Below are 25,470 nucleotides of genomic sequence, written 5' to 3'. Positions count from 1 at the left end.
GTGGTTCACATTTGGGAAACCATATATTTGGACGGCGATGCTTTTGGATACTCTGGGTGAGCATGACCTGTAGTATTCGTAGTCAGCGAGAATGCAGTCGTCCACCAGAAACAGGGCTTCCTCGTTTCAGATGTTGAGGCTGTCGATAGGAGGAGAGCAATGAAGAAAATGATGATGGAGATGGAAGAGAGGTGCAACTGGAGCAGCGCTTGGACTAGTGATGGTGATGATGGTGATGCCCTTGGAACCCGTGGTGGTGATGATGACCCAGTCCACCGAATTCAACGACGGTTGTGCCGCCCCAGCCACCCAACCCCCCGAGGCCGCCAAAGTATCGAGGACCAGGGTTGGGCGAGTAAATCACCGTCGGCGTTGGCTGCACAACAATTGGGGTCTGGACCACGGTTGCAGGCTGGGTATAGTATGGTGGAGGCGGCGTGGCCGGAGAAATGTACCCTGGCGATGGAAGAGCCGGGCTCATGGGTGATGGGAGACGGGGGTCGTTCCAGGTGGACTGACCGGTGCGGGTATCTAAAGGCCCGGGATTGATGCAGACCGACAAGAATGTAAGACCACGGCTCGATGGGCATGGATGAGCGGACAGACGGAGGCATCGCAGCAACGGCAAGGCCAAGGCGCATATGGTGGGAACAGTCTGACGGAAACCCCGGGACGAGGATGCTGGCTCACCAACAAAGAAGTAGCGCTGGTGAACTGGGTCGAATTGCGAGACCCAGCCGGGAGGGAGAGGAGCATTGTTCATCGTGAACGAAGCGGAGTCAAGAGGTGAGAAATTGGAGCAGGCGAGCGGGCGAATGGGGGGTGGCCAAGAGAGCGGCAGAAGCAGGCTTATATAGGGCTCGCTGTCCAGAGAGGCGAGTCTGTTTGTGGTGGGCGTCGGCTGACCGATTTGCACTGCCCGCGGCCGCCCGACCCTTCATGCGGCTGCAAGTCTCGTGCCGCCAAGACTTGGCAACCTTGGGTGTGGATGTGGATGTGGGTGTGGATGTGGATGTGGATGTGGATGTGGATGTGGATGTGGATGTGGATGTGGATGTGGATGTGGATGTGGATGTGGATGTGGATGTGGATGTGGATGTGGATGTGGATGTGGATGTGGATGTGGATGTGGATGTGGATGTGGATGTGGATGTGGATGTGGATGTGGATGTGGATGTGGATGTGGATGTGGATGTGGATGTGGATGTGGATGTGGATGTGGCACAGAGAATACGCACGGATGTGGATGTGGATTATATGGATCGCATCTCGCCCGCTCATGCCGGTCGTCACAGCAGCCATCTGCAGTGCCCTCAAAGCTGCATCGCTGCCAGAAGTGTCACGATCCGTTTCCAGCACGGCGAGTATCTTTAGTGGTATCAATCGTGTTCGAGGCGAGTCCGCTCACAGCATGCGATGGTTGAACTGATGGATGGATCCGTTGGTGCAGAAGGGTGGCAGCGGCAGCGGCAGCGATGCATGAGCACGCATACAAAACTATTCAACAGATACACCGGTGGCGATTCATATCGGGGGTATGTGGTCGATGCTAGCTTGGTATAATCGGGCAACGCCGCAGAGCCACACATCCACATCACCCACAGCACCCACAGCACCCATAGCACCTATAGCACCTATAGCACCCATAGCACCAATTCAAGTTTGTCGTCGAAAAGTCGGCATCAAGACGAGCTCTGTATCTCCGGAATACTTGTGCACCGACTGGCGCGATACTTCATGTCCAAGTACCGATGAAAGTTGTACATCCAGAAGAGCGGCAGCGTTGTCTTGGGCAGGCCAAAGAGAACCTTTTCGTAGTTTTCAAGAAAGTTCCAGAACCCAGGATTTGGCGAGGCAATCGGACGTGCCCGATACACTTGCTCGTAAGCTTCCCGGAGCCTCCGCTTCTGGCAGCGCATCAGATAAGCCAGCACCACTGCAACGCTGCGGGAAACACCCGCTTGGCAGTGGACCAGCACTCGCTCTTTTTTGATCCGGATGTGCTCGAGGATCTCGTTGGTCGAAGACCACACCTTGTCGATCCGGGCCTGGGGTAAGTCGTCGAGCTGAAAGTCATGGCAGCGCACATGCGGCGGCGCGCTGGGGTAGTTGAAGCCGATGCGGACGACATTGGCGATACCCAGGCTCCGGAGATGGTCGGGGTGCGCCGATTCTTGCGGGCCCAGGTACAGAAACGACGGAATGATCTCGTCGGGTCTGTGCAGCTCGGGCTTGCGATGTGGAGTCGACAGCAGCGAGTACAGGTGGATCCGGCGAGTGACAGACTCGAGCACGCTGGGATCGGCATAGAGCGACTCGCCATTGCCGTCTCCAAGCAGATGATACCGCATCTGCTGCTCTTCGCTCATGGGCTTGAGTGCTGCCTTGATGCTCATGGACGAGGGCGAGAATGTGCGATTGACGCAAAGCAGCGGCCATGTCCGCTGCACGCCTTGGACACCCGACTCGAGCCAGAGAATGTCCTTGAAGCGCCGTGCGTAGCCGAGCTGCAGGTGGGCTGAGATCTGGAAGGCCGGTCCGTTGGGCAAGCCGTCGTCGTCCACCAGCAGCAGCTTGCCGGACTCGAGGCGCTTCCAGCATGGCGAGATCGGGTCGTGGGAACTCTCTCGAAGGACTCGCTCGAGGGCCTGGGCCATCTTGGGATACAGCGCCGCGAGGTCGGCCGAATCGGCGCTGAGCTGCGGGATGCCGACACCCGGGTTCCAGGACTCGCGGATGATGACAACAGCGCCTCGGGGCCGGATGTCGATGATGAGGATATCGAGCGGGTCCGTCTGCAGATGGTGCAGCAGATCGTTGAGGGAGCACACTGCCGGGCGGGCCAGCGAGTTGGCCGATCCCCACCACTGCGGCGGCTCGGTGACCTTGCGGGCAGCACCGCCATGCTGATACGAGGACGGCAGGGCGGGGAGAGAGCCTGCTCTTTCGCCAGACAGAGACCTCGCTGTGTACTTTCGAGCCCCGTAGTATCGCCGGTCCATTCGCACGCGGAGAGGAAATCTACAGGCGCGGCGCCGGATCGGGTGCAGATTCGAGCGAGGAGGTTTCGGAGCAGCGATCTGTGGCTGGAGACAAGTGTCGACTGCTGCGGCCTCGGATGAGTTTCGATGGGCAGTCTGAGGACTGTGTTGGAGAGTCTGTGGCTGGTGCCTGGCTCTGTGCCGGGATGCAAGACCAGAGCAGCTGTGGGAGTTTGAATCCAGGGCTGACCCAGTGGCTGAGCACCATCGGCAAGGACGAGCAGCCCTCTGCTCATATTGCTTGGCGATGGATGATACAATGCCCGATGCCGGGACTGCTGCATTCCAAATGGCGGCCTGTCAACAGGGCCCTGGGGGCTCTAAGGCAAGAGCCTGCGTTCGCAGACAATGCTCGGGCAGCCTGGCGATGATCCGGATCACCCGCGCTATATGTCGATCGGTGCTCGCGCTGTTGCGCTGGACTCGGTCGATGAGATGCCATCAGGCTCGTGAACGATACGACATGAGATGATCCAACGCTTGTATATGCCGGACCGGCTGCTGCGTCCACCTTGCGTTGTTACCGGACACAACGCAAAATTGATCGCCACGGCTATTGGGTAAGGGTGATGCGCAAGGGCCGTGCTCAGCAACATGTCCCCAGCAGCCACAATCGCAGCAAAGCGCCTCCCACGAGGACATGGCCGTCCAGCAGCATCGCCGGGCTGTGCTGTGGTTGTCTGCGTTGGCGAGGGGTACGCCAGTGAGGTGCTGCGAGACCTGCTGGCTCGGCATGCTCGATCAGCGGGGGTCTTGGGCATCGCACCTTCCATGCAGCCACTCCATGCCGCCGTCGATACCACCTCCAGCACGAGATTGCCTGCACCACAGCGAAGCCCCGCGGATTGCCAACGACGACAGGCCTCTGGACCACACCGGACCCTCGCTGCCGCCACCAACGCGGACATTTGCGTAATCTCGCGACGAACAGATGCGAGACTCGTCTGCATGCGCCCTGGTCCACACCCTCGCTCCCGGCACAGCCTCCTTGGGCTCGAGACACCGCTGGGCGTCGTCGGTCGGGCAATCTCCGGGGCTTTGTTGGATGGGGGGATGGGGGCATTTGCATCGCCAGCACAATGCCAAGCAAAAATGCGCTGCCGGTAATGCACCCAGCGACAAGCGCCGTCCTGGGCTGTCCCGTCGTCGTCTCTGCTGGTCCGAGCCCGATCTCAGCAGAGCAGCCGAGGGGGGGGGTGCTTTTCAAGCGATAAGGCCATATCGCCAAGGCCAAAGGCTGCCTGTGGTGCGCTTGATCCTGCCGATGCAGATGGCGCCAGCGGCGAGCACCCTCCCGTAGTCGCAGAGACCACACCAGTGGTGTGAGGACCAGTGCCGCCTGACATGCACATCCCGTAAACGCAGCAGGCGGGAGAGGGTGAGTGGGTGCTCCACCGCCGGTGCCAGTCGCCGTGACGACAGAGCTCCCCGGCATGGACCACGAAGGGGGGGAGGCATGGCCGCAGTCGGTTTCGTCCATGGCGAGCGATGGCAGATAGCGACAGTGGCGGATGGCTGTCCATGGCGGCCGCTGGGGCCCGTGGTGGGAGTAGCAGCAGCAGCAGCAGCAGCAGCAACGCAAGACGATGCACCAGGCTCTCGCTCGGCCGACCGGCCGTCGGCAAGCAAGAGCACCAGCCAGCAACCCACCGTGGCAGATTGGACATGCCTTGCTGGTGCTCACTTGTCTAGGTAACCGAGGCATGCGCACAGGCCAGGCGAGCAACAAGGCCGCCGTCCATCCATCGAGCCGGTGGAGGGGCTCTGCAAGCGCTCTGCAAGTGCTCTCGGCACACGGCGGATGGGCGGTGCGAAGGTGGTGGTGGGGACTTGGGTGCGGCGGGGCCAACTGGCTCGGCGACCGATCCGCAATTCAAGGTGTTGTTCGGGTCGCCATGCCGTGCAATTTGCAATACGATCTGCAATCTCACTTGGCATGGCCGTGTCCAGCCCGAACTGCAATGTAATCCTCCGTTTCAGACAATGCAACCGTCCAATTCGACCGCCTGCATTTCATTCTGCATTTCATTCTGCATTTCACTCTGCATTTCACTCTGCATTTCACTCTGCATTTCGCTCTGCATTTCGCTCTGCGTTTCGCATCGACCATGCACGCCCGTGCGGCCATGTGTACCGACGGCAGCCTGGATCTCTGCAGCACTCGGTTCCACCAGACCAAGTCGAACAATAAACCACCGCCGCCTGCGCCGGCCTCTGCAGCGTATTGAGGGAGTAACGTCTGCCCACCCCAGCCTGCTCGTCCCAGGCACCACCAGCGTCCCACACCACCAACGCTGGCTGCACCCGACACACAAGCAGCCCCCACCAGCGGCCTTGGTGGCCATTGGAAAATTTGCTCTGGCCGCGGGTGGTGCTTGCGGGCGAACCAATGGCCAGCCCCGAGTGCCCTTGATTGGTGTCGCTGCCTGCTTGTGCGATTGCCTGATAGCAGATCGCCACTCTGTCACAGAGCAGATTGTCGCTTTGCTCGATAGCCGGCCTGCCTGTGGGCTCCTTGCGGGCTGTCCCACGGCGCTGGTGTATCGTTGCATCGCCCGAACGCTCCCCCCTTTCCCCCTCTCTCGCCGCCACTTTTCGCCATTAATGCTGTTGTTCACGCCCGCAGTTGTAACCATGACGCAAGGCCCCGGCTACTTAAGCACGGCCGCCCGCTGTGCTTTTGGGTGTCTTCTCTGGAGCGCATATCTTGGCCGGTCCCGTCCTGCCCCTCGGCTGCAAGTTGCTCTTCCTCCTCTCTCCTCGAGCCCCTTTCCTTGCCCAGCAACCACACCAACTCGCCATTCTGTCCTGCCCCGGACGCTCCTGCATCCCAATATCCGCACTCCAGCCTGCTCTGTCGGTGGGTATTGCAGTGCCTGCGGGGCTGATTCCGCATGCTTGACTTCTTTATCCAGCAGTCCCTCGCTCGCTCCTCCCCCACCCATCCTGTATCCAGGCTCGCTGGACCTGCGTATCGGGCGGCGTGTCGGATCTGGAGGTCGGGTTGCGTTTGTTTCATGTCTGGCCGGGGCTCGTCTGGTCATGCTCTGGCAGGCATCATGGCATCGCTCCCCTTGACAAACTGTCCTATTGTCCATATTATCCAACGCCCCCTGTGCTCCAATTTTGCTTCATCTGTGTGCTTGGCTCGCGGCACTTGGGTGGCCAGCCGTTCGCGATTCATCGGCCCGGATCTTGATCCATTCCTGCCGCAATGCTGACCCAATGTATCTCTTCACTTCCACCTGGCATCGACTTTTGCTTCATTCCGGCTTCCATCCTGGCCTCCATCCTGGCTTCTGCTTCTTGATTTTGATCGGTACCTCGGTTGCAGTCTCAGCGGGCCGTAGTCTCAAGCACCACTGCCTCTCTCAACGCCATGATTTCGCAGCAGAACCTTTCCACACCTTCTCGCCCGTTCCACCTGCCGCCGCTGTCGTTGCCGGTCCAGCCGCTCGCCGAACCCATCCTCCTGGGCTCTGACGACGAAGGCGAGATCGACGACCCTCTGCGCAAGGACCAGCTCCGCCGGATCTCGCACTCGGCCATCGAGAAGCGACGCCGTGAAAAGATCAAGGACAAGATCGGGGTTCTGCGGAGTATTGTGCCCATCTGCTCCAAGCAGCACACTGTGAACAAGCTGTCGATCCTCGAACACACCATCACCTACATCCACTATCTCAAGGACCTGGTCGTCTCCTACAGCGAGGAGAATGCTGAGCTTCGCCAGATGTTGGACGGCCAGTCCTATGCGGCTCCAGATCAGGCAGCACTTCCGCCGGCCGCTCTTCCACAGCCCGCATATTCATCAGCATCTGGAGAGCACCAGCCTCGCCACCAGCAACCACAGCGCCAGTACCAACAGCAACCGCAGCAACACCAACCACAGCAACACCAACCGCAGTACCAACACCAACATCAACAGCGGTCGGTGCAGAACCACCATCACCAACAGCTCAGCCAGAGACGATACTCCTCGGCGTCCGCTGGCTACCTCGCTGGCTCGATAGCCCCTCCAGATCCGCATGCCCATATCCCTCGGCACTTGCCGGCCTCTGTCGCTGGCCTCCCCGCGACTCACGACTTCAACGCCGGCGATGCGGGCCGAGCGGCATGTAACCAAAGGCCCGTCCAAGATCGTCCGGCCCGGCCCGCTGCTCCCGAGTATTCTCCCACCCATTCACCGCTGATTAATGCTCCTCCCCCCTTGCATGAAGCCAGACATCACTTCCAGCCACACTCACCTGCCAGCGCAAGATTCGGCGGCGATCGTCCCTCTTCGACCTTTGTCGGCGGCTCGCCAGCGATGGCCCATGCATCTGTGCTGCCGCGTGAGCGCAAGTACTCCTCAGGGCCATCTTACCCACGCTTCCGCCACTCGCACTCCTTCGCGCCCTACAACTCGCCGTACTCTCAGCGGGAGCTCGAATCGCGGCTTCATGACGCCTTCCATTCCAGCACCGCCGCTGCAGCCGCCTATCGAGCCGAGCATCGAAGCACCGGTCCCTTGTCGGACATTACTACGCCCATGTCCTCGCGGCCATCGAGCGATACGTACTCGCCACGCAGCTCATGTGAACTCGATCAGCAAGTCCATGGTGGCGGCCCCTCGACCCACTATGAGACCCGGCTGCCGCCGATCTCGGAGCTCCCTCTTGACGAGATATCGCGCCGTGCCCAGTCACTCAAGGTCAGCCAGCTGCTCTCTTGAACGCTAGCTCGAGCAAACATCTCGTGCTCGCTCCCCCCCCCCGCGTCATATCAAGCTTTTGCCTCCAACCGTCGCAGCATCGTGCGGCTGGAGTCTGGTCGATATCGCAACACTGCAATTCTTCCTATCTATTCGCACCCCTGGATACGCGGCTGCCCGCCAGTCGCTTCGGGCCGGGTCACAACATGACCCATCTATATCCCTCTGACTCTGTACTTTGTTCGCCACCGCTGTTTCTCTTTTCTGTCTGTTCTCCCCCTCCCTTCTCCTTTCGCCTTCCCCCCTTCTTGCTTTTCTTGCTCTTTCTGACTCGCTTGCGGCAATCTTCATCGCGTACTTGCTTGGAATCGACTCCCTCTGTGGGAGCGTGCTTTACTAATACACAGAATCTAGTTCTTGGATACAAACGAGATGACAAAGCATCTCCAGAAATGACAGAGGCGTGTGTCGTTGTCAGAGTGTGATGGAACATGATGTCCATGCTCGGGAATGGCAAATGTCCCCCCCCCTTCAGCAGTCGAATGCAGCTCGATTCCAGAGGCACGGATGGCTCTCGCTCTCGCCCAACGTGGTGCATAGCTCATTGCCCGCTGGAATGCCAGAGGCATCTCCGCCGGTCTTTGGATGCTGATACTTCGCGAATATACGCCACTATTCTGAAACGGGCTAGAGACATCCTGATTTGTGTCCCGCGTCTGACAAAAGAGGAGCCAGCTTCTTCCATCGGCCATAGTCCATGTTCGGATCCCCAGAAAGCTCCCGGGCGATTCCGGCCATGGTTCGGCGCCGAAACTGCCTGAGGCGAAGGTCGTCGATCGAGTCGAGGTACTTGCCCAGGACTTGGTGCTGATCGTTTGGATCGTCAATGAACTGCATCTTGGTGATGTAGCTCCATAAAGCCTCGCGAGCACTGTGGATCTGCACAAAGGCAATCTTGGAGTCTTGGCTGCACCGCACCGCCAGCGACGAGCGCACGTCCTTGGGGGTGTTCTTGACAATCGGCTCCTCTCCGAGATAATCGTTGGGCCCTAAGACACCGAGCTTGACCTGGTATCGGGTCTGCGTTTCGTCGTCGAGGAAGGTTTTGAAGACTTCGCACTCCCCGGCCATGATAAACCCCAGGTCCGTGATAACCTGCCCTTCGTCCAGCACAGACATGCCCCTGCTGTACTCGCGAATCTTGAGGATCGATGCAAAGAGCCCGCACAGCTGCCGGCGGTCCTGGAACGGAACCAGCTGCAAGACAGGAGTTCGACACAAAAAGTTGATTTTTTCGTACTGTGGGCCGAGCTTGGAGGCCCTGGAGGCAAGACAGCAGCCGAGCAAAACCAACAAGGCAAGCCGATGAGAAAGATGCGCAGGACTACAATCCAGTGTCTGTGTCTGTCGCGACTGCAATCGCATGCAACCCAGGTGCTCCCGGGTGTGGAAAGGGGCCGCAGGACGGATCAAAGAATTGAGCAAACCACCACTTGGCAATCCCACTTGGCAATGCGCATCGCCATCTTACTTGATGATACGGTCAAAGTCGACTCGGTAGACCACCATCACGACGGCATCCTCCATGGCCATGATTGTAGCTGTGCGCGGTGTGTTCTTCAAGATGGCATAGTCGCCGAATCCCTGACCAAACGAAAAGATGGCCAGGGGCTTGTTGGCCTGGGCAATGTCTCGGTCGTGGCCGCCATCGCGGAGCCTCTCTTCGGAGAGCTTGAAGGCCTTGAGTCTGCCCTGCAGCACAATGTACCAGGCAGAGGGCGAGTCGCCTTCCTTGAACACCACGGCGCTGCTATTGTACCGGGCCAGGAACGAGACCTCGCACACCTGCTTGATGGTCTTGTCGCTGAGAGACTCGAAGGCGTCAAAGGTCTTGAGGACGGCCCAGATCTTTTGCAGATCCGAGGCCCGGCGCTCATGTGGAGGAATCTGGAAGTACGCCACAATGTCCTGCTCGGTCGTGGCGGGGCCGGCAACAGATGTTCGCACCTTTTCGGCCAGCTTGCGCCTGGTTGCATTGGGTAGAGGTAGGGACTGAAGCGGAGGCTTTGGAGAGAACACTTCGGGAATAGTGGACATCACCGCTGGAAGAATCTGGGCTTGGACTTGGATGTGGACATGGACTTGCGCCTGGGCCCTGTCGCTGCCCTTGTCTTTCGCTGCCAATGGCCCAAGCTTCTTGGCTCGGTCGAACTTGCTCTTGAGTGCAGGCTTCTCGGGCGATTGCGGTGTGGCCAGAGGCAATGCCGGGAGCTTGGTTCGGGCTTCACGGATGGCGCTTGCACCTGCATTCGGGCTGATGTTTCGCCGAGAGCCTGAATCACCGGGACCTCCAGACGGAGCCACAAGCGTTCTCACTTCTCGTTTCAGCTTGTCCTTGGCCTTCTTCCTGTCTTGGCCAGGCGAGTCTTGATCCTCGTCACTGCCAAAGAGCATGCTCCGGGAGCCAAAGAGCATTGGGAGCCGCGATGCCAGCGATGCCGAAGAGCTGACGGCGCTCTGCTGCTCCGATTCGTCGCCGTCGTCGTCGCCACCACCATTGCCATCACCATCGTCAATGTCCCTGGGACCGTCTTGCCCAGCGGGCAGGGCTCCCCAGCGCCGGTGTCGCTTGCCAGCTGCCGGTGCAGCAGTGTGTTTGGGGACTACGGATCCGCCCGGAGTTGGCCTGAGACCCGACTCAAACTTGCGGCAGCGCTTGGCCAGGGTCGACAGGGTCGGCATCCGCAGGGCCCGCAGCGCCTCGGACTCGACCGGAGCCGTCGTCCTTGGGATGCCATGCTGCTTGTACGTCCTCTGCTCCTCGGTCAGCGAAATGCTCGAGAACTGGTTCTGGATGGACGACCACGAGTGCTCGGGGTGGTGCGGGTCCTTGGTGGTCGAGTTGATGGTCTGCGGAATCGCTGGGAGAGAGTCGTTCTCGTCGCCAAAGAGCTTGAGGTCCTGGGTCGCCATGGCCTTGCTACCCCGGCTGATGCATCGCTCGAGATTCCTCATGAAGGTGCGGTGCCGGGCCTCTGCAAAGGTCAGGCCCTCGGAGCCTCCCTCCAGCCCCTCGATCGCATGGCTATTCAGAGTGATTGTCGGCAGCCGGATGAGCTTGTCGGCCCGGCGGGTCTGGGGAGGCCGGCTGCCAATATCGCTGACCTGCGGGTCGACCGTCCCAGGGCGGCTGGACTGGATCGTCGGCAGACTGGGGTTCCAGAGCTGCTCAGCAACAAAGCAGAGACGCTTGGTGTCGACGCCGACGGCTGTGCTTGGAGCAGCAATGACGCTGGCGATATTGGGAGGGCATGGGTAGCCGTGGCTGTGGAGGAGCCTGAGATTGCAGGAGTCGTAGTCGAGTTCGAAGGCGCTGTGGTCGGCAAGGGCAGGAGGACCGTTGCTGCAGTCGCCGCTGACGGGATCGCTGCAGATAGAGCCCTGGTTGGCCATCGTGCATTTCTCCAGGGTCGCTCTGCGACCGGGCTCAAAGAACGCAGATGCATCTCTGGCTTGCGGCTGCACCGCTGGGGTTGGGTGTCTGCCCCAGCCAGATTGGCGCAAACAGCAGCGCAGAGAGCAGGCCAGGCCAGCCAGGACAATCAAGAGCCAGACCAAGACAATCAAGAGCCAGGCCAGGACAATCAGCAGCCAGACAAAGCTCGGTATTGTCTCCCGAGCACTTGCGAGCAGCGAGATGCAGGCCGCCTTGCCACCCGCACCGAATCGCTGCCAATCAGCGCCTGCTGCCGACAATGGATGCCAGGATCTGCGGGCGACTTGTGACGGCAAGCATCCGTTCGATATCGGGCGATCGGGCCACCGATGTCTCCATTGCGGACGATCCCCGAGACCAGGTCGGCGACCAAGATCCCACGCGATCCTCGCCAAATCAAGAAACTACGGTATTCTTCGCTGTGTCCACCAACGGCTCTCGATGGGCCTCTCTCTCCTGTCAGCTCATTGGAGCAGTCGACTGGGGCGAGTCGGATCGATGGCAAAGAGCAGCGGTGCGTGTTGCGAGTATATAGACATGCTCCAATCGTGCAAATATTGTCCGGCGACGGGCATGCGTCGATCTTGATGGACGAACCAGAGCATGGTCGGGCCGACAGGGGTTTAGATGACCTTGGCTTCGTTCTTCAGCTTGTCGACGAGCTGTGGGGGTATAGAGCACAGCTGATCAGAAGTGTGCAGGCCAGATTCGCCCGGTGGAGAAATGAATAGGAAACGAATCAAGTGCGACAGGGCCGACAAAGGCCAGCGAGGGGCAGAGATATTCAACAGCAATGCTGTGATCGTGCTGATCAAACAGCAGAAGAGACAACTCGATAGGCGTTGGAGTCACAGGAATAGGACAGTGCCTCCTGCGTCCGTTCGTCTAAATGCCACAGAGCGACAACTGCGGTTCCAGTCATCGAGCACGAAGAGCACGAAAACCGAGAGGACAGGCCTCGGATTGTGTGCACAAAAACCATACCTCCTCGACATCGGCGACCCTCTTGCCGCCCTGACGCTTGCTCGGCTCGGTGATGTTGATGGTCTCGAGACGAGGAGCGATGTCGACGCCCAGGTCTGAGGGGCTGACCTTCTCAAGAGGCTTCTTCTTGGCCTTCATGATGTTCGGCAGGGTGGCATATCGCGGCTCGTTCAGGCTGGAGAGGTAAATTAACAAGCATGTGTTACTTTCACATGTCAGCGAGCAGAGCTGGATGCACTGCAGATCAGCCAGCGAGAAACCCGATAGTCGACAACAGGACGTTGGTGGAAAGCCAGCCTACCGCAGATCGGTGGTAACGATGGCCGGGAGCGAGGACTGCAGAGTCTCCAGACCACCATCGACCTCACGGGTCACTTGCAACTTGCTGGCATTCTCCTGGAACTCGATCTTGGAGGCGAAGGTGGCCTGTGTGCAGAAAGGCAGTGGTATACCAAGTAAACGGACCGATCTGCTGGATAATGACGCATAGCATCGGCGCAACCCAGACGAGCAAATCCGGGCCGTCCACACTGATGATCCTGGACAGACCAGGCTGGATAGGAATTCCAGCAACGAGAGGTATCCGAATGCGCGGCAACAAGATGTTGGGCCAGCTGGAGAGGCTCAGGACGTACCTGTGGCCAGCCCAGTAGTCCAGCAAGCATCTGACCGGTCTGGCCGGCATCGTCGTCGATGGCTTGCTTGCCGAGAATGACGAGCTCGGGCTTCTCCTTCTCAACAACGGCCTTCAGCAGCTTGGCAACCTAGAAAGCGCAGTCCGACCATCAACAAGAAGCGGCGGCGGTCCCAGTAAAGCACGGGCTTTGACAGCAGTTGCATGTGCCATGGATCGGCATAGCTGAAGCTTGGGTCGACGCTTACTTGCAGAGGCTGGACCTCGACACCGTCGGGGACCTCGACATGGACAGCACGATCGGCGCCCATGGCCAGAGCAGTTCGCAGAGTCTCCTGGCTCTTGGCGGGGCCGATCGAGACACTGACGACCTCCTTGGCGATCTTCTTCTCCTTCAGTCGGACGGCCTCTTCGACAGCAATCTCGTCGAAGGGGTTCATGCTGTGCTTGACATTGGCTGCCAGCCACATGCAGGGCGCCGGGCCAACAAAGTCACCAAGAAACACATTAGTGCATCTATTTGCGTATCATCGAGCCAAGACAGACCAATGAAGCACCAGAGCAGCAGCAGATGTTGCGCAATCCGGGAGAGCACGAGTCCAGGAAAGCACGATCCAGATGGAGCGCATGTAGTCTGCTGGCTGCGGTGCGAGATATGGCCCAGGAATGCTGGGGAGGCGCTGCGCCGTGCGGCTCGCAGGCGGGATTGGCGGAATGTATCTGCCCATACCTGTCTCGATTTTGCCGGCAGCGACCCGGATCTTGACGGTGTAGTCGATCACACGCTTGCACGGAACCAGGACTCGCAGAGACATTTTAGTTTGTTGCGCGATGGAATGAGTCTATTTGTAGTGACACCGTATCGGTAGAGACAACAGCACATCGCCGATCGAAATGTCGATGAATTAGGCGATGAATTAGGCGATGAATTAGGCGATGTAGGATGGTTGAGGGCCGCAATGATGAGCTGATGAGCTGATGCGATGATGCGATGATCGCAATGGGGCATAGCGAGACCAGCGCGGCGAGGCATCAGTCGGATACCTGTGTGGGAGGAGTAGGGCGTGAGAGGCACAAGACAGGACGAGACTTGTTGCGGCTTTCGTCACGAACGATTCGGGCTGGACAGACAGGCGAAGGGGTCGTTTCGCTGCGGTTGGCAAAGGCAGAGCTCGACGAGGGCAAAACAGCGGCGACGGAATGCCGGAGACCGGCACGCGCAAACGGAACGGGTTTGGGCGCTGCCGAGCGCGTCCGGAGCGGCGATTGGACGGCGCTGCTGCGCACCCTAGCCCTAGCATCCCGCGGCCGTGGCGCATGCCGCTGCAACCCTGGCCGGAACAGAAGCGCTCTGATTCGGCCAGGCCATGGACTCGAAGGCCAAAGTCCAAGGCCAAAGTCGAAGGGCGAGGGTCGAGAGTCAGTGCAGTGCGGCGGCATGCTCTGGGAGACAGAGGCACCTGCTTCTGCAATGCAATCCCATCCAACAGCCCAATCCCATCCAACAGCCCAATCCCATCCAGCAGCCCAATCCAATCCAACGCAGCACCCCATTTCTTGTCGTTTCTCGTCTGCCGTCGAGTCGTCGGCTGTGCTTGAGTCTAGCTTGGATGCATTCCTCTCCGAGCAGCTACACTCCCTTCTTGGAAAATGGCATTTGCTGCTGGCCTGATCCTCGCCACCGCTCGCGCATCCATACGAGCCACATGATGAGTTTCGAGATGGGCCTCCAGCCAACCCCCGACAGCCTCTGAGCAGCCTCCGGATAGCCTCCGGATAGCCTCCGAGCAAATTCCATACAACCACGACCACGCACCAGCCCATCCTGTATGTTTAGGCCTGTCGAATACAACAATGGATGACTCTGCCGCCGCTCCTCAGCCGTCTCTGGATCCTCTACCAGCCAGACTGACCGTCCTGTGTTGCGCTTGCCCACCAGCCCAGTGCCCCATCTCTGCATCTGGCCAATCTGCAATCATTCGTTGGAGTCAGCCCACACCAGCCCATCCATCCCAGATCCTGCCCATTGTCTGCTCTTCCCTCGGCCCATGATTTCTATGTCACACAGGCGATAGCATCGTCGCCGGTGATATCTCGGCCACAGGCAACCAGAGACCATTGTTCCAAATCACCCTGGCCTGCCGCACCGATCGCGAGCTTGCTCCAGCCTGGGGTGGCACCGTGGCCGGGTGTGGTCTTCTGACCATCCACCACCATGCGTCGGTCCCGCCATGGATCCTGGGCTGGTTCCCCTGTATTCCATGCTGCACCACGCCATTGGTTTGCTTGTTGGGCTGGGTTCGCACAGGCCGTCAAGCCCAGATCAAGCCCGGACCAAGCCCGCATCAGCCCGCACCAGCCCAACCTCCAACAGCCGTTCCATCTTGCCGCCGATGCTGCCGAGCCAATCAGACAGCCGACTTGTGGTGGCACCGCCATGCCGGCCATGCCGGCCATGCGCCATCGACAGAGCCATGCGAAGACTCACGCCATCTGATGGGAACGCGTCGGTCTCTGCAAAGTGTTCGTCCATGAACTGTGCCCCACTTTCGAGATCCCAGGCTGGGGCGTCCGGCTGTCCCAGCATGTCCATCGATTCCCCCTCCCTCATCGGCCCGGCCTGGACCATAAATACCTCGGTTCGCAGCCTCGGTCGGCCACCACCATCGCAGCTCTTGCCTCGTCTTCAATCGCAACCATGGCCGAGACAGCCCACAAAGAACACCACCATACCACTCCCAAGCTCGGCACCGAGGAGAAGGAGATCCTTGGTATCACGACCATCGACTCTGACGATGTCGAGCAGTTGGACGCCCACAGCGCCTACGCTCAGATCAGCGCCGTCGTTCCCACGACCGACGATCCCTCAACCCCATGTTTTACCGTCCGTGCGATGATCCTGGCCATCTTGTTCTGCATCATAACTTCGGCCGCCAACGTTATTCTTTCTTTCCGCACCAACTCGTTCACTCTTCCGGCCTATGTCTCTGTGGTAAGCACCCGTCTGCCATTGCCCTGATGTCGACAAGCAAACTGCTTGGGCACTGCGGGGACTCTTGTGCATTGGCAGTGCGATCCCACCCCCCCCCTTCATCCCTGGCGCATACGCTCCCCCATCAGCACCCGTTTCTTTTCTTTTCTCACCTCACTCACGCTTTCAAATCGTCCAGATCGTCTCGTATCCCATCGGTATCTTCTTTGCCAAGGTCCTTCCCGATGTCCGCTTCAAGCTCTTTGGCGTCGAGAGCTCGCTCAACCCCGGCCCCTTCTCCATCAAGGAGCACGTCCTGATCTACGTCATGTCCAACGCCGGCACTCCTTATGGTATTGACAACGTCGTTGGCCAAGTTGCCCCAATGTACCTCAACGACACCTCCATCCAGGCATGGCAGTCCATCCTCTGGATCCTCGCGACCCAGTGTCTCGGCCTCGGCCTCGCTGGCATGGCCCGTGAGTTCCTCATCAAGCCTGCTGCCATGTACTGGCCCGGCAACATGGGCATCCTGGCTCTGTTTGCGTCCTTCCACGATGAGGCAAGCTCCCAAGCCAACACCTCATCCAAGTACAAAATGTCCCGCTTCAAGTTCTTCTGGGTCGTCTTCATTGCCACTTTTGCCTGGAACTTCTTCCCCAACTTCATTGCGCCCTCGCTCCAGGCCATCTCCATCCTCTGCTTCTTTGGCGCTGGCCCCAACAGCCTTGTCAACATCCTGGGATCCGCCACCCAGGGTGTCGGCCTTGGCGCCGTTACTCTCGACTGGTCTCAGTTCAACAGCAACATCTCCCCCATGACAACTCCCTTCTGGGCCAACTGCGTCGTCATCGTGGGTTACGTGATCTGGTCCTGGATCGTTGTCCCCATAGTCTATGTCAGCGATCTTTGGGATGCCAAGCTCATTGGCTGTGACAGTCCAGGCCCCAACGGCTGCGGTCTCATCAACAGCGCCGGTATCTACAATGGCTCCAGTCTCGGCCAGCGCTTGGGTGGACGAGCTCTCCTGAACCCCACCACCTTCGAGCTTGACCCCGCCAAGTATGCCTCGGCCGCCCCCGTCCATATCGGCATGTCCTTCATCTTTGTCTATGCCACCTCTTTCATCACCATCTCCTCTGCCGTTACCCACGTCGCTCTCTGGTACGGCAAGGACATTGTCCGCCAGGCCCGGGTTGCCATGAAGCAGCTCAAGGAGGATGCCGAGCACCAGGACATCCACAACAAGCTCATGGCCGCCTACCCCGAAGTCGGCAACTGGGTCTACCTCACCATCTTCCTGACTTCCACCGCCCTGATGTTTGTCGTCGGTCTCGCTACCCCTTACAAGCTCCAGTGGTGGGGTATCATCCTGGCCATTACCATCGGCATTGTATTTATTATACCACTCACCACCATCACTGCCCTCTCGGGCCAGTACATTGGTCTCAATGTCCTGACCGAGTTCTTGATTGGTCTGATCGTCCCCGGCCAGTTTGTTCCCGTCATGTCCTTCAAGTCGCTCGGCTACAACACCATGATCCAGGCCCAGACCCTCCTCAACGATCTCAAGATCGGCCACTACATGAAGGTTCCTCCCCGCGCCATGGTTGCCGCCCAGCTCATCGGCGCCATCCTCTCGGCCTTTATCTGTGTCCCCGTTGCCACTACTTTTTCACTCTCCCCTCTTCTGGGCAAGGGTGACTGGAAGGCTACCGGCTACGGTACCTTCTACTCTGCCGGTACGATTTGGGGAGCCATCGCCCCGGCCCGCTTCTTCGGCTATGGCGCTCTCTACCACGACATGCTCTGGGCCTTCCCCATTGGTTTCCTCCTCCCCATCCTCCCTTGGCTCGGCAACAAGGTCTACAAGCACCCCTACTGGCACTTGATCAACATCCCGATCCTTGCCACCTGGGTCGGCCCTCAGGTCGGCAACCAGGTCCTGATCATCGTCCCCTTCATCGTCGCCTTTGTCTCCCAGTACTACCTCTTCCGCTACAAGAACGAGTGGTGGAAAAAGTACAACTTTGTCCTGTCCGTCGGTCTCGATTCGGGTGTCGGCATTGGCGGTGCCATAATCGGTATTCTTCAGTTGCTTTTTGCCAAGACTGACCAGGCCGGCAATACGGTTGGGGGCTTCATGATGCCCAACTGGCTCCTCAACCCTGCCGCGGCCAGCACCACCAACGACTTTTACTGCTTCGGCGTTGACTACATGGGTAACCCCACCAGCAAGTAATGCCTCCTGGCCGTGAACTCTGAGACACAAAACTGCCTCCGAGCCTCTCCTCTATCCCTCTATCCCTCTATCCCTCTATCCCTCTATCCCTCTATCCCTCTATCCCTCTATCCCTCTATCCCTCTATCCCTCTATCCCTCTATCCCTCTATCCCTCTATCCCTCTATCCCTCTATCCCTCTATCCCTCTATCCCTCTATCCCTCTATCCCTCTATTCTATCCCTCTATCCCTCTATCCCTCTATCCCTCTATCCCTCTATCCCTCGCTCCTCCTCTCCACACCAGCTCCCCGCCGGTTCCACTGTGGGCAGAAATCTATGATTCCGTCTTTCTTCTGTTCTTTATGTTGGCTCGATTGGTTTCAAATATTCAGATTCTTGAGCATAGTACTCGAAAATAGCACACAGCGCACCCATTTGGAAACACGACACCCAGTAACTACAGCCAATCCAATAAAAGCGGGACACCCGGATTTTTACCATTGGTGACTGATACCACTCAAAACATCACACACTGGGTATGGCCATTCAGTGATGTGTTTCTGGATCTGAATCAAGGACGCTCTCTCGCTCAGATGGCTCACCGCAAGCGACTCGAGACGGCCGAGTATCTTGATATCGAGTTAGTATGGAATTATCCAGAGGGTCGAGTGAATGCACCACACAAAGATATCGCCAACCAGGATGGGAAACAACCGCATGGCTTGCCCACTGGGGTCTACGGAAGTTCGGCAGGCTTCGGGCCTCTGACACCAGAGAGTCACTGTCCCGTTTCTTTCTGGATCGATGAACTTTGATTGTCAATGGCCTTGTTGAGTGCAAACTATCGCCGACGACAGGGTATCAATTCGATGATACCGGTCCACTATATTCATGGGGAATCGGGACACCCTCGCGAGCCCGCATGTCAGCGCGGTATGAGATGGCTTCGTTTCGGGAACGCGGTATTACTCGCTGCCGCGCCACATCCGCGAACCGCGCTGCGATTGGCCAGAATTCAGACTACCTGCGCAGAGGCAGTGCTGCAAGCTCCTTGCCACAGCCACGCCCCCCGCCTGCAGAACGATCTCGCGCCTCACATCGAACGGCGGGTTGCTGGGTATCGCTGGTGCATGGCTGACCCCCGCGAGCAACGGGAGCCACAGAGAAACAGGCGCGGCTCATCAACTGTCTCTCTCCCTCCCTCCTGGTCATGACGGATATAAATAGGGCCCTTGGGCGGCCCGGCCAGTCTGCATCAGTACTGTCCTCTCGACGCACACCCAAGTCCCTCCTCGCCTGCCTCAGGCTCTTCCGCTCGGATCGTCCTCACATCGACTTCTGCCTTTACAAAGACTCCATCTCCCGCTTCTGTTTCTCTCGTCTGAAGCCATGTACAACCCATTCCTCCCGGACGTCGTCAGCAAAGCCCCGACCGCTACTTTCACAGCGATCGCCACTTTCACTACGACTGCTATTCACAACACGACCGCTACTCACGCCTCGACCCTGACCGGTCGTGGTATCCTCGCGATAGGTATGCTTGGATAAGCTTGCTGCACTTGTCGGTGCATCGACTGGGTGCTGTCGATGCCGTGGCGACCATATTGGTCATTGGCGCCTGTGGGATGAAAGAGGTATCCGGTTCGAGGCTGGCTCCAATCACTTGATATCGATGTATATGTATTCTGACCCCATCCTCCTTTCTCTGCTCGACCCCTTTTAGTCTGCCTGTCGCTTGAAATCGGGTTGCCCGTCCTTCTATTGATTTTGGTTGCCGTGTTACATCTATATATGTGTGTGAGTGACAAATTCGAGAGCTGCTACAGTCGGTTCAAGTACCGTCGCTCGTTCGAAGCAAGCAGAGTGACCCAAGTCTGAATCTTCACGACTGCCCGCGGTCGTCGTCTGTCAAGCCCGGCTCTCCATTGTCATACCCATTACTCCATTTTCATAGCCATTCTGCCGGCGTCTGGTGTCCAAGTTCGATCGTCTGCATCCTTCCGTCCATATTTTTCACCATCTCATGTACATATGCCGAATACACATTGAGTTCTTCTACAGCATGGTCTTGAATACACTCGGTCGATCTCCTGTGGCGATGATCGACTGGCATACCGAGATCATGTTCCTTGAGGCATTGATATCTCGATGTGGGAGTGTGGTGGATGCATTCGACCCTCTGGACAGCTCCATGGTGTATCGATACCAAGATACTCGAGCACACCTGGGATGTGTTGAGCTCGTTCACCAAGCACACTTGGACGTCTCTGGTGGTGGATGAAGTGCTCAAAGCACTTGGCAAACCTGAGTCCCTGGGACTGGATGCATATCCCTTCCCCTGTTTCCAGGAGGTATTCCCAAAGGCAATCACCACTTCGTCTCCTTGGACATACTTGCTTGGCCATGAATGCGATGAGTCTATTCAGGTTCCAGAAGAATATATATGTTCTGGTTAAAAACGGGGGGGGGGGTGTCCCATTTCATTCTGGAAACGCTGTAAGTTGATCTTGATTCGATCTCGCTCTTGCGGTATCTGCCTCTCCTTGCACTTTCTGCCTCTCCTTGGGCTGGTTGGCTGGGGGACGATATATTCTGCCCCAGGTCAGGACGGTTTCCGTGAACATGCAGTAGAGTGTATTGGAGAGGTGAGAGGGCCTGCAAAGGTCGGCCTCAATCGAGTGCCCCCCCTCCCATAAAAGACGGCGAAGGCAAACAGGAGCATCGAAATAGCGCACAAATCAAATCAAACAGCCTGACCGACCAAGTTAACCGCGGCTAACAGCGAAGGGGATTGCTTAGTGAATTACCATGGGGATACTGTGGCATCCAATAGGACAAGATGCAAAAAACAAAGAAGAGATTGGTGGCGCTCTAGTCCTCCGATCGGTTTGTCTCGGGAACATATCCGGCCGTGGCACCGTCGACTCCCCACAGTTTCAGGCGCGAGACAATGTCCTCATCCAGCTCGGTGATCGAGTTCTGGTTGTTCTGGTCCCAGTCTTGCTCCACGAGGTCGTCGTCGTCGTCGCGGTAGCGCGGCGAGCCAGGAGCAGACTTTGGCCGAGGAACCTTCTGGGTCTGCGGCAGGTTCGACAGATCGCCGTCGTTGGAGTAGGCTTGGCCATTCACTTCCTCGTGGTAGCTGTAGTTGAGGTTCGAGCCCTTCTCAAACTCCTCGTCGTAGTTGGCCTCGGTGTAGGCCACAGCCTTTGGCCACTTGCGGCGGACAGACAGCCATCGGGCACGGATGTAATCGTGGCCCAGACGCTTCCAGTCCAGCACGTCGCTCAGGCGCTCGGTGCGGTTGCGCAGGCTGATGCGCTGGCGCCGGCCCTTCTGGCAGAACTCGAGCATAAAGTCGCTCAGCTGCTGGCAGGATTCTTCGACACTCTTCATTCTGCGGTCGCAGATGTAGATTCCATAGTCCGAGGGCTGCTGGATGATTTCCTGCATGAAGCAGCCAAAGCCAGAGAGGTTTGTGGTGATCGACGGCACGCCCATGACGGTGCATTCGGCCGGAGTGTAGCCCCTGTGTGTCACGAGAGGTAGTGCGGGTCAGATACGGGCAAGGGGAGACATCATGGGCTGTGAGGGCTGCGCGGCATGATCACCTATCCCTCGCGAGGCGGCGCTGAGAGACTGGAGAGTGTCTCACGGCCCCGAATACCAACACGCGCGACAGCAGCGGCACGACGGGGACGGCTGGCTTACCAAGGCTCGTAGTAACTGGGGAAAACGCCAAGATGGGTGCCACGGACAAACTCCTCATAGTCCATGCCGAGAATGGGGTTGTTGGCGTTCAGGAACTCTGGGTGGAAGATGATCTTGACGCGGTCGGACGATGAGTTGAAGAGCTGGACCTGGCGGATCTGGTTCAAGATCGGGTCCTTGCCATCGTCAACCATATTGTGGGTCACGATGGGCGGCAGGGTGTCGCGCCTGAGGGCAAAGATACGTCGCTTGAGAGCAACGATATCCTCGTTGTCCATCAACTGGGCCGGATCGGGAGCCTTGCCTCTGTAGCACGACAAAGGATGGGCTATTAGCCTGGCTGCGCTGCCGGGGACGGCGTCGGCGAGGTGCGAGCCGCTCTAAGCGGCCCTCTTGTTTCGCGGTGGTCAGCGGCACTGTCCCCTCTACCAATCGCTTCGAATCTCGACTCATGTGGCCAGCCAAACCCACGCACAAACCAGCAGATCAGGTACCTGGCAGCACTGTCAAAGATCTTCTTGCCGATGCGCGCAGTGATCTCCGAAACGGTATCGTTGAGCTGCTTGATGACAGCTTGGCCCTTCAGGGCATCGACAGTGTAGCTGTGGTTGCGAGCAGGCATGATGACAAAGGCCACGACGGTGACGGGCGAATTGTAGTGCTTCAGCTGGGAGTTCAAGCCTGGCGACGGGAGGGGAGGGAGATGCGTGAGTGCCATCCAGCCAGCACGAGCAACGAGATGCGTTCGCGGTATGATGCGACACCTACGGGCCAAGCTCTCGATGTACATGTCGACACCCTTGTTGCGATACTCGTAACGGCCGGCCGTGAAAAAGTAGAGGGTATTGTCGAGATCAAAGTCATAGTGGCCGTAAAAGTGGCCGCGGACAAACTCGTGGATCTTGGCCTTGGACTGGGCGTGCAAGTTCTGGAACTCGTGCATCGCCGAGAACTTGACAACGTTGAGGCCGTTGGGCAAGACTCCGTCTGCGGGCAGAATGGGCCCCCAGTGGCGGGAGTTAGGATGGGAAAGAGCGTGTCCGGACGAGATGTCGCGCGCGTGCAGACGAGCAACGTGCGGCCCGGGGTCGGCCCGGCCAAGTCAGAATGACTTGCGGACATGGCGCTGACAACAAGCAGGCGGGTGCGTGGGGCGAGCACGGGCAAACATGGGACGAAACATGGGACGGGCCGAGAGAACGCACCTGGCTTTCGCTTCAGCAGCCACTCAGCCTCGTAAGCGGTGATGTGGCTGACGGTGGTGAAGACATCGGCGCAGTGGGCAGCGGCACGCTCGATGCAGTAGCGATGGTAGATGCCGCGCTTGCCGGCCTCGGCGTCGACGTCAAAGTAGCGCAGATTGTTGTAAAAGTCGGTGTCTCCGGCGCAAAGATATCGGCCGAGCAGGGTGGCGTGTGTGGTGAAGATGGTTGCAATGTTGAGGGAGCGGCGGCGGATCAGCACAAGGGCAACGCCGGCCAGCCACTCGTGGAAATGAGCAATGATGGCTGGGCGGCGGCCCTTCATGACAGAAAAGTTCTGGTAGGCAAACTATTGAAGTTGGGCGTCGCGATGGGCCCGGGCCGGATAGCAAACGGAAAGACCGGGAGGGAGCACATGCCAGTGTCAGTGTCAGTTACGGCAGAGAGGACCGGGTCTCGCGCGGGCCAGAAGCCGCCATGGGGTTGGCGGTGCCGAGAGAGAAGCCCCGCCCAAACCCGAGCGCCGCCATAACCGTGACGCGATGTGAGTCAGCGAGCGCAATCCTGGCCCGAGGGGCGTGCGGGCTGGGCGAAGGCAAGGGCGGGATGGCCGGTGCAAGAGCGGGAGTGGCTGGCAGCCGGCCGGCAGAGATCAACAGCGAGGGGAGTGCAGCGCAGGGAGAAACTGGGGGCACAGGCGCCGGATGCAGTGCGCCAGACCGATGCAGGGGGCTCGGAACCATACAGGCTTGTGAGATGGACTGCAGGAAAAGTGCTTACCTCGCCGAGGAACCAGGCAACGAGGTAGCCAAAGACGATCGAGTCGTTCGTCTCCATATCATCCGAGGGCGAGGGGATGCCAGCAACGTTCCAGAGATCGGTTTTCCATTCGTTGGCTCGGTAGTGCGACTTGACGACATCGAAGAGCAGGACATTGGGCGAGCCCTCGACGAGCCAGCGGCCGTAGACAAACGGGACACCCTTTTCGCGCAGCGCTCTCAGGGTCGAGATCATGGGCTCGGATGCAGGCTCGAGCTCCTCAACTTCCATGGGGGCGGTCTTTTGCGAGTAAGGGCCGATCAGGCAGTAGCGGTCGCCATACTCGCTGACTGTGACGGGGGCCTTGGACTTGATGACGGTGTAGATGCCACCGACTGGAAGGCGAGCCAGATGGGCAAGTTAGCGCCGATGACAGCAGGACGCAGGGCTCGATATTGAGGGCACCCCCGTCCAGGGCAGTCCACGTAACCACCACTGACATCGACGCCGACTGGTATCGATGCCGCTCGAAAGCGAGGGCACACGAGCCGGAACACCGGGGGACCAGGGGACTGCAGAAAGCGCATATCTGGTACACACCTTTGTTGGCCACTTCCCAGGCCACCTCGAACAGGAGCGGGCTGGCCACATCCAACTGGGTTTCAAAGTCGAAATCGATGTTCATGGCAGATGGGGCTTGGATGGATGAGGATGAGGATGAGGATGTATCACGAAGAGATATGGGTCTGGCGGCAGCGAACCAAGGAGCGATGGGCCAAGGAGCGATGAGTCGGAGAGAGGCCAGTGAGATGCACAAAAAAAGAGTGAGACGACGGCGGCGATCGAGCAAGCTGCGTGTGTGGGACGGGACGGGCCGGGCCGGGATGGAGAGCGACGGCGGCGGCAAGCGACGATGGCGGGGTGCAGCGGGTGAGGATGAATGACAACGGATAGGTACAGATTGGTGTGTTCTAGCGGATCCGGTGCTTGGCGGGAGGAACCGTGCGGGTAGAGACGAACGGATCCGGGTGGCGGCAGCAGGCTGGGTGTGCTGGGGGGTTGGCTGGGGGTGGTGTTCTCGGGGTGGCGTGGCTTTTATACCCCGGTGGTGACGAGATACGCGGCGATAACGAAAAAAACGGCCAGGCCGGGCGAGCGATGACGGATGGCCGCGGAGCAAGGCGGCCCGAGCAAAGGCAATAACGAGCGCCGCGCGGCCCATGCAGTCCGGCATTTGCAGCGACCACCGACATTGGCCACGGACATCCGCTCTGCGATTCACGCCGGTGCGGCCTGGAATGGCACCGAGCAGACGAAATCGTCGCTGGCGCTTTGACGGCACGGCAATGGCATGGCGATGGCATGGCGATGGCGATGGCGTGTCGGTGCGCACTGGCGGACCATTGCACATTCCGTCGACAATGGCGGCGTCAATCAGCAGTGGTGTCGGTGGTGTCGACAGCGATATCGACAGCGATATCGATCCGGACAGTGATATCGGCAGCGTCGATCGGCGGCGCTATCGACAGCGCTATCGACACCAGCCTTGCCCGTCGGCCCCAACAAACGCCCGATCGGCTGCGAACCCCCCCCCCGACACCATCACCACTCAGAGCCGCGCATGCCCAACCAGCCCTCAGGCCCAGCCCCGATTGGTGGGCGCCGTCCTGGCCTTCGGACGCTCGGCGGCGATTGGTTGGCCCGCGGTGGCGACGATCCCCCTGCACCACTTGGGCAGCCAGCCAGGGCTCAGCGCCAC

General features: G+C 58.9%; 8 protein-coding genes across 8 annotated transcripts; 3 read left to right on the top strand and 5 right to left on the bottom strand.

Moving 5' to 3' along the window:
- Positions 1–4: 4 nt before the first annotated feature.
- BJ171DRAFT_601704 (uncharacterized protein) lies at positions 5–1,281 on the bottom strand (the record flags this gene model as incomplete). Its single annotated transcript, XM_053115104.1, has 3 exons — positions 5–531; positions 691–714; positions 978–1,281. The coding sequence occupies 3 exons, from the start codon at positions 1,279–1,281 to the stop codon at positions 215–217; spliced, it is 645 nt and encodes a 214-aa protein (XP_052963537.1). The 3' UTR covers positions 5–214.
- Positions 1,282–1,342: 61 nt separating this feature from the next.
- BJ171DRAFT_517899 (protein-tyrosine phosphatase-like protein) lies at positions 1,343–2,907 on the bottom strand. Its single transcript, XM_053112192.1, has one exon. The coding sequence runs from the start codon at positions 2,655–2,657 to the stop codon at positions 1,683–1,685; it is 975 nt and encodes a 324-aa protein (XP_052963536.1). The 5' UTR covers positions 2,658–2,907; the 3' UTR covers positions 1,343–1,682.
- Positions 2,908–6,420: 3,513 nt separating this feature from the next.
- Positions 6,421–7,051, top strand: BJ171DRAFT_477439 (Myc-type, basic helix-loop-helix domain-containing protein; the record flags this gene model as incomplete). The annotated part of the gene is made up of 2 exons (XM_053108875.1): positions 6,421–6,896; positions 6,946–7,051. The coding sequence occupies 2 exons, from the start codon at positions 6,421–6,423 to the stop codon at positions 7,049–7,051; spliced, it is 582 nt and encodes a 193-aa protein (XP_052963535.1).
- Positions 7,052–8,250: 1,199 nt separating this feature from the next.
- Positions 8,251–11,306, bottom strand: BJ171DRAFT_204092 (uncharacterized protein). The gene is made up of 3 exons (XM_053106295.1): positions 10,933–11,306; positions 9,263–10,851; positions 8,251–9,052 (listed from the first exon to the last, which is right to left on the bottom strand). Exons 1-3 carry the CDS (start codon positions 11,182–11,184, stop codon positions 8,419–8,421), a joined length of 2,475 nt encoding a protein of 824 aa, XP_052963534.1. The 5' UTR covers positions 11,185–11,306; the 3' UTR covers positions 8,251–8,418.
- BJ171DRAFT_204061 (uncharacterized protein) lies at positions 11,016–11,916 on the top strand. Its single transcript, XM_053106294.1, has one exon. It carries the CDS (start codon positions 11,232–11,234, stop codon positions 11,760–11,762), a length of 531 nt encoding a protein of 176 aa, XP_052963533.1. The 5' UTR covers positions 11,016–11,231; the 3' UTR covers positions 11,763–11,916.
- Positions 11,723–14,033, bottom strand: BJ171DRAFT_517893 (uncharacterized protein). The gene is made up of 7 exons (XM_053112191.1): positions 13,890–14,033; positions 13,576–13,687; positions 13,094–13,302; positions 12,847–12,975; positions 12,513–12,637; positions 12,212–12,386; positions 11,723–11,889 (listed from the first exon to the last, which is right to left on the bottom strand). The coding sequence occupies exons 2-7, from the start codon at positions 13,658–13,660 to the stop codon at positions 11,851–11,853; spliced, it is 762 nt and encodes a 253-aa protein (XP_052963532.1). The 5' UTR covers positions 13,661–13,687; positions 13,890–14,033; the 3' UTR covers positions 11,723–11,850.
- A 1,510-nt stretch (positions 14,034–15,543) lies between these two features.
- On the top strand, positions 15,544–18,209 carry BJ171DRAFT_601699 (OPT oligopeptide transporter protein-domain-containing protein; the record flags this gene model as incomplete). The annotated part of the gene is made up of 2 exons (XM_053115103.1): positions 15,544–15,837; positions 16,016–18,209. The coding sequence occupies 2 exons, from the start codon at positions 15,544–15,546 to the stop codon at positions 18,056–18,058; spliced, it is 2,337 nt and encodes a 778-aa protein (XP_052963531.1). The 3' UTR covers positions 18,059–18,209.
- Positions 18,210–20,439: 2,230 nt separating this feature from the next.
- On the bottom strand, positions 20,440–24,815 carry BJ171DRAFT_517889 (glycogen synthase). The gene is made up of 8 exons (XM_053112190.1): positions 24,670–24,815; positions 24,312–24,457; positions 23,733–24,106; positions 22,956–23,301; positions 22,519–22,737; positions 22,245–22,431; positions 21,751–22,056; positions 20,440–21,568 (listed from the first exon to the last, which is right to left on the bottom strand). The coding sequence occupies exons 2-8, from the start codon at positions 24,394–24,396 to the stop codon at positions 20,911–20,913; spliced, it is 2,175 nt and encodes a 724-aa protein (XP_052963530.1). The 5' UTR covers positions 24,397–24,457; positions 24,670–24,815; the 3' UTR covers positions 20,440–20,910.
- Between the last annotated feature and the right edge of the window lie 655 nt (positions 24,816–25,470).

The sequence above is a fragment of the Polychytrium aggregatum genome (assembly GCF_025602895.1).
Source record: "Polychytrium aggregatum strain JEL109 chromosome Unknown BJ171scaffold_39, whole genome shotgun sequence".
In the NCBI taxonomy this organism is placed as follows: Eukaryota; Fungi; Chytridiomycota; class Chytridiomycetes; order Polychytriales; genus Polychytrium; species Polychytrium aggregatum.
Note: the sequence above shows the minus strand (reverse complement) of the source record. Positions and strands in the feature narration are given on the sequence as shown.

Coding starts and splice junctions, on each gene's coding strand:
- BJ171DRAFT_517899 (XM_053112192.1), bottom strand. CDS start 2,657: ATGGCCCAGGCCCTCGAGCGAGTCCTTCGAGAGAGTTCCCACGACCCG.
- BJ171DRAFT_204092 (XM_053106295.1), bottom strand. CDS start 11,184: ATGGCCAACCAGGGCTCTATCTGCAGCGATCCCGTCAGCGGCGACTGC. Junction 10,852..10,932: donor GGAACCCCAGTCTGCCGACG/ATCCAGTCCAGC, acceptor CGCCGGGCCGAC/AAGCTCATCCGGCTGCCGAC. Junction 9,053..9,262: donor GACTTTGACCGTATCATCAA/GTAAGATGGCGA, acceptor TCTTGCCTCCAG/GGCCTCCAAGCTCGGCCCAC.
- BJ171DRAFT_517893 (XM_053112191.1), bottom strand. CDS start 13,660: ATGTCTCTGCGAGTCCTGGTTCCGTGCAAGCGTGTGATCGACTACACC. Junction 13,303..13,575: donor TGCCGGCAAAATCGAGACAG/GTATGGGCAGAT, acceptor TGTGGCTGGCAG/CCAATGTCAAGCACAGCATG. Junction 12,387..12,512: donor ATCGTTACCACCGATCTGCG/GTAGGCTGGCTT, acceptor TTACCTCTCCAG/CCTGAACGAGCCGCGATATG.
- BJ171DRAFT_517889 (XM_053112190.1), bottom strand. CDS start 24,396: ATGAACATCGATTTCGACTTTGAAACCCAGTTGGATGTGGCCAGCCCG. Junction 23,302..23,732: donor TTGCCTGGTTCCTCGGCGAG/GTAAGCACTTTT, acceptor CAACTTCAATAG/TTTGCCTACCAGAACTTTTC. Junction 22,432..22,518: donor GTACATCGAGAGCTTGGCCC/GTAGGTGTCGCA, acceptor TCCCGTCGCCAG/GCTTGAACTCCCAGCTGAAG.
- BJ171DRAFT_204061 (XM_053106294.1), top strand. CDS start 11,232: ATGCATCTCTGGCTTGCGGCTGCACCGCTGGGGTTGGGTGTCTGCCCC.